At 40.2% G+C, this 6,403-nt stretch overlaps 1 protein-coding gene across 1 annotated transcript; it reads right to left on the reverse strand.

Annotated features, from left to right (window-relative positions):
- Positions 1-2,547: 2,547 nt before the first annotated feature.
- On the reverse strand, positions 2,548-6,220 carry LOC104930408 (tissue-type plasminogen activator). Its single transcript, XM_010745192.3, has 11 exons — positions 6,076-6,220; positions 5,028-5,130; positions 4,877-4,943; positions 4,642-4,780; positions 4,477-4,559; positions 4,341-4,382; positions 4,065-4,248; positions 3,819-3,964; positions 3,554-3,694; positions 3,314-3,462; positions 2,548-3,075 (listed from the first exon to the last, which is right to left on the reverse strand). Exons 2-11 carry the CDS (start codon positions 5,076-5,078, stop codon positions 2,881-2,883), a joined length of 1,197 nt encoding a protein of 398 aa, XP_010743494.3. The 5' UTR covers positions 5,079-5,130; positions 6,076-6,220; the 3' UTR covers positions 2,548-2,880.
- Positions 6,221-6,403: the final 183 nt, after the last annotated feature.

Here is a 6,403-nt window from a genome sequence, read left to right on the forward strand (position 1 = left end):
CTCCTCTCGTCTTCTCTCCTCTCCTCTCCTCTCCTCTCCTCTCCTCTCCTAAGGAATTGTCCTTAAAGAGGAGTAAGACTCATACATGCAGCATCTCAAATCCATATATGGGTTGAGGCAGAGTAGAGGAGCAGTAAAGTAAACTGGTCTCTGTGATGAATTGAGGGGGGATAGAATGAACTGTGATTGGCTCCAGTGGCGTTGCTGTGAACCATCTGTATATGTGGACTTGTCCAAACAGACTTTGATAGAAAACACTGCAGCAGGTTGCTTGGAGAGTTTTTGAAGTGGCCTTTCAATAATGACGTGATGACCAGTTGGATTGTGGTTGCTCAGTGCAACAAAGTGTACTCAGATGATTGCACCACAGTTTATCTTGGATCTCTCCACGATGTATTTGCATTGATTGATTGTTTGTCATTATTGGGGCGCCGGTGCTTAGCGTTCTCATGGCATGTTTCTTTTCTGGCAGGGGGTGCTGAGTGTTGGAGGTATGGGGTATTAGACAGAGAGGTGTGAGTCAGTGGACAACTGAACATGTAAACACTCCACACTGAGACTTTCCTGGGAGTCATAAGTTGTCTGACAAGATGTGATGATCTGCAAGAGAACCATATTTAGTAGAACTATACTGTCATTTGTATGATGCTGCATATGACCAATCGGTTCTTGTTGAATCCCACAGTAAATATTCTTCCTTGAAACAACACAGCTGATGTTTACATACCCAAAGTAATGTCATACATTGTATACATTAGCTCTAATATACTGTACCACTATTGCATTGAGACAGTACAGTAAAACAGCGATGATTATGATTAAATTAACTGCCTGGGTTTTTATGCCTTGTCTGCATCATGGGTCACCCGACAACTTTGGTCCAGACTGAAATATTTTCACCACTAGTTGATGGACATTCATGAATCCTAATGACTTTGATGACCCCCTGACCCTTCTTCTATTGACACCATGATGTTCCCCTAGAAAGAAAGAAAAGAAGAAAGTTTCCCTCATGATGGATTGTAACTTGGATTGTGACTTTTCATCTATAGTAATGAATAGCATGAATGATGATATATTTCATAATCATATTCAATGCATTGCAATAACAGCACAGAACAACTGATAAACTGTACATTTAACCCAAATAGTGAATATATTGACTGTAGAAAGTTTGTGTAAAAATTAGTGATTTGGGTGCATTTTAAGCAGATTATTTCCTGTGAATATTGCATCAGAGATTAGTTTTCCTCATATTTTTAGGGGATGAAGGTTGTGTGTTCAGCTCTGCACTGTGCCCTTAAGATTATATCTTTAACAATCATCTAAACTGTAACTCCTAGGACCCTCAGGTTGGGAACCAGTGATCTGAACTATAAAAATAACACTTTCGATTTAGTTTTTCTTCACAGAAATGAGTGAAATGCAGCTATATGGGACTGCTGAATATATTTTGTGAAAATTTTCTTACACCGCTTAAAGTCCAGAAGGCCTCGTGACCCCCTGTGAAGCTTTGGCGACCCTTACTGAAGGGTTCGGACCCCTAGGTTGGGAACCAGTAATCTAAAGCACGATCATCAGGTAAAGTTGTCCAGTACTTTGGTTTATGATTAAATATATACAAACCTATTGACAATCCCATCAACCACAGCTGTACTTTGCCTTTAGTGCTGCTGTTAGCATGCTAACTCGCATAACTAAGATATTGAACATGGTAAATGTTTTGCCTTCATAACATGAGCTCGCTAGCATGCTAAACCTAAACTTTATTCGTTAATTCATCTTCATATTCACTCTGTCTTGCTGAAATAGCTTTTGTGAAAAGTACACTGATTACACTGACACTGTAATCCTGAGCGCTTTAGTCGATGAACAACGTCGTTTATTTATGACCTGAACTTTATCCCAGTCTCTATCTCTCCAGCACAATCAGATGAGGAAACATTTTGACAATGCAGGGGGCAGAGAAAAAGATGTAGAGCAGTTTATTCAGCAGAAGAAATAGGAGATAAAAATGACAAAAGATTCCCGAGGTTTCACTCCACCAACACCTTCTGTAGGTTTTAAACAATGGTGACAATTATTTGCAGCTCTTTGCTGGGCCCATAAAATGCAAATAGAGTAGAAGTCTAGATAGATGTTTAGTGGGACAATTCAAAGGATTTGAAAAAAGCAATGGAACAAAACTCAACGAAATGCTTTTGAGGAATCAACAACATGACATGTGGTAATTGAAGAAATAAGTTCCAAATTTCATATTTAGTATCTCTAGGTTCTGGTAACTTACTGAAAAGTCCCCAGATTTGCCACACCCTGACCCATTCACTGTTTCGAAGTGTGGATTAAACTCTATGAAGATACTGACTCAGTTTGTACCACCATTGTTTATACTATAATACTTCATGTAATGTTCAGTATGTTTGAAGCTACTGAGCTGACTGAATGTCATTTTTACACAGCACTGCCCCCAAGTGTCTGATTATATTCATGCACTGGGTTCCTGCGAGTGTTGGTGTGCTTGCAAGAAGGAGAAAATAATGAGCATGATGAATAGTCAATATAAAATCTTTATTAATTATAAAAAATACATAACAGCAGGGCCAGCCTTCTTTAATAGGAAATGCTTATATTAAATAAAATTAGATAAATAAACTTAAACTTAAACTTATATTAACTTCTTTCAGACATCCAGCATGAAAAGGTTTGTGCACAAGTAATAAACATTATTACACACTATATACAATACAAGACATTTAAATAAACATTTGCTTTGCACTGTTACTGTAAATCTTCACTGAACCGACAGCATGATTACATTCACAAAGACGCTAAAAAGCTGCAACTAATGAAATGCCCAACAGGTGACTTTGTGCCAAAGCTTCATTTCATGGGATACATTATTCCGCTGGTGAACTTGGAGAGCCCTGCATTTTCTGCGATCCACTTGTTGTAGTTTGTGACCTGCGTGTAGACTCCTGGCTTGTTCTCCCTGGCACAGCCATCACCCCAGCTCACCACCCCGAAGAGAAACATCCGACCTGACACTTCACACACCAATGGACCACCAGAGTCACCCTGTGACGAGGAGACACATCAGTCAGTCACAGCTCACAACATGAAGCAAGAAATAGTCTGAACCAACATTTATATAATAAAAATTAATTTCTCTGTACAACGAATCTAACAGGAAATAGAGTACTCTTCAGATCTGCTTTTAAGCTGATATCTTTAAAGGAGAAGATTGTTGGCAGACAGACATGACTTTTGAACATCCTCTTTCTCAATGCACACATGCACACATATTCATGCTCACCGAGCAGGCATCGGTGCTCCAGTCAGGGCTCCCAGCACAGAACATGTTCTTAGTGATGAGATCTCCATAGTACGATTCACTTTTACAGTCAGCCTGAGAGATCAGTTTCACATTGGTCTGTTTCAGGCTGTTCGAAAAATGCCACGCCACTACAGAAAACACAGTGTCAGTTATGAGAAACCCTGAAATACCTGGAAGATCAGTCATGAATCTGTAGGTTAGAAGTTTTGCAGTACATACTTTGTCTCTCCATCCCAAATCCTGCGATGCTGCACTGAAATCCTGCAGGAAGCTGAGTGTGAAGTGGCGGGAGGCACACGGTCCGTGCAGATGCTGACTTCATCGCACATTCTCCATTTTTACTTCTGATCTTCAACAGTGCTGAAAAGACAAACACAACCATGAGTCCTGGACACAATGCACCCTTCTTTATCTTTCTTACTTACACATGCACACAAACACACACACACACACACACACACACACAAAGTACGAGTGTATGCACCTATGTCATGGTTGAAGTTGCCATCTTTGTATTCTTGGTGGATGATCAGTTTTTCCACAGTGAAGCGCTGTTCCTTCTCAGCGTCCTCTTCTTTGATGTTCGTCTTCCCCAGGTACACAGACAGCTGCTCGATGTTAGTCTCATTACTGAACAAAAAAACACAAATGGTTAAAGCATGTAAACAAAAGCTTCATTATAGCATGAGAATTGCAGTGGAGGAAATGAGTGTTTTGTGTTTTTCCTCACCCATCAGGGAAGCAGTGTGCAGCCGTGACAACCCAGCATGGCGAGATGAGAGAGCCACCGCAGTTGAAACGTTTACCCTTCTGTAAAAATATAGCAGCTATCCATGGCTGTGACTCTATAGGTGTGAAAGAACCACCCACGATTTTATTCAGCCTCCGCTCAGACCTCTGACCACAAGTCAGCTCTGCAGAGACACACAGTAAGAGTCAGTGAGCATCGATGAAGGGACACACGACACATCATTGAGTTGGAAGTGTATTTGAACAACAAAACTACCTGTATCCACAGCAGTTAGTGGTTTCGCTGTTGGTGTAGAACCTGCGTGGGAGCAAAAAACAGAGTTTATTAGAAATAATCCACATCAAACAAACAATATTTTGAATGATTTTTAAATTCCCAATGTCAGCCTTACATGTGGGAATATGACAGAATTCCCTCACAATCCTCTTTCCTCTTTGGACACGGCACCATGGCTTCAAGCTCTGGTCAGGATTCCTAGAATTCAAGTAAAATAATATTTAAAAAATGACACCTCTGCCGTTCTTATCTACATTCCAGCCGGTGACTCAAAGTATACCTGCAGTAATTATGGTTGCCCAGTCCCTTTGAAGCTCCTTGAGGTTCAGAAAACCAGCTCCAATTGAGACATCTTCTGTTGCGTGCTGACTTGGAAACAGATCCTCTGTAACTGCTCCCATCCCCAGACAGACAATTCACTGAAGATAATGCAACAAAAGAGACGAGAACATTTAATGTCTTTGTTACCAGATACAGCAGATGGAGATTATTAAGAATATGCATTGGTGTCTTACGTTCGGTTGTTTCCTGGGACTTAAGGGACAAATTCTTTCTCGACCACGACTTTTTTCGTGAAAAAGCCTGAGAGGAGGACAGACAAACTCAGCTTGAGACAGACTCCCAAAGGTGTGAATCTTAAACTTACTTCTTCTTATTGTTACTTACCACATCAACGCTAAGTGCTGCAAGCAAGGCGGCGATGACTAACAGCTTCATCTTCACTTCTGCTTTTACTTCTCCTTATTGAGATATTTTTGTCTGTGATGAACTACAAAAAAAGAAACAGGAATTACAGAAAAGGAACAACACAACATATCTTATGTTAGAAGTTAGAGCTCCTTTGCCCTAATATGGAGTTTATCTTGTAGTGCATCACACGACATATAACAACCACGTGGTTGGACATGTGGTTTCTGTGTCAGTTCTCACAGTGTTACACTTCTGCTGTTTGCACATGCACATCTTCTGATGAGAAGAAGAACTGTGCTGTGAAGCGCAACAGATAGAGCATGCACCCTGTGTGCACTCTGTACTGTTAACATCATCTCTATCTGTACAGTGAGTGCAATATCAATTTAGGTTAGCTGATTACTGCAAAGCATGTGCACAGCATTACATCACATTTGTTTTGCGATGCATACAGTTCAAACACTGAATTTCAAGATATTTCTGGGACACGATATCAATTTGATAATGACTAAATAAAATAGTTGCATAGATAAAACTTTTAAAATTTCACTTTCATGTCCACTGCATGAATTTTGTGGACATGCTTTTGTCTTTTTTAGTTGAATACATTTTGTTTGCATTGAAATATTAATTCCTCTGTGTTTGTGTCCTTTCCCCTATCTGTGTGAATCCAGTCTTCCTATATGTTTACCATCTATATATAGTTTGGTCACCCAGTTTTCCTGTACTTGAATTATAGGCTATGTTAATCTAGACACAACATGTATTGCATTTCTGTCTGTCCTGGGAGAGGGATTTCTTCCCTACCCATTAAAGGTGTTTGGGGTAGTTTCCTCCATCTAAATCAAGGGTCTAAGGATAGAGCGTGTTGCGTGCATTACAAATTGTAAAACCCCTCAAGGCAAATTTGTGATATTGAACTATGCAAATAAAAATGACCTCAAAGTATTCACAAATTAAACTAAAACAACCTATATTTTGCTGAATTTCACAGTCTAGGCAGCTTTGTTGGAGATATATTTACCTTTCTGTCCAAGCTTGCAATCCTGAAGAAGCTCGTTGTTATGTCTTCCAGCTGAGATGTTGTTATCTCCTTCGTATCCTCTGATATGTGCCTGAGCTGTCGCAGGGCTCTTGCTTCTAGTTGTTCTGGTGTTGCAGTGCTGACACTCCACCAGATTCCCTTCCTTTTAAAAACACACAGCCTACAAGTGGGAGGGCAAATGCTGCTCAGCATAGACCATAGAATTTGTCATGTCCTGTGACACATACAACCCCCCACCCCTCCTTCCACTCAAACCGCAGAAATACAGCTAAAATGAAAACAATGCAGAAGAGAATGATGGGCTTCA

This window comes from Larimichthys crocea, chromosome III (genome assembly GCF_000972845.2).
Source record: "Larimichthys crocea isolate SSNF chromosome III, L_crocea_2.0, whole genome shotgun sequence".
In the NCBI taxonomy this organism is placed as follows: domain Eukaryota; kingdom Metazoa; phylum Chordata; class Actinopteri; family Sciaenidae; genus Larimichthys; species Larimichthys crocea.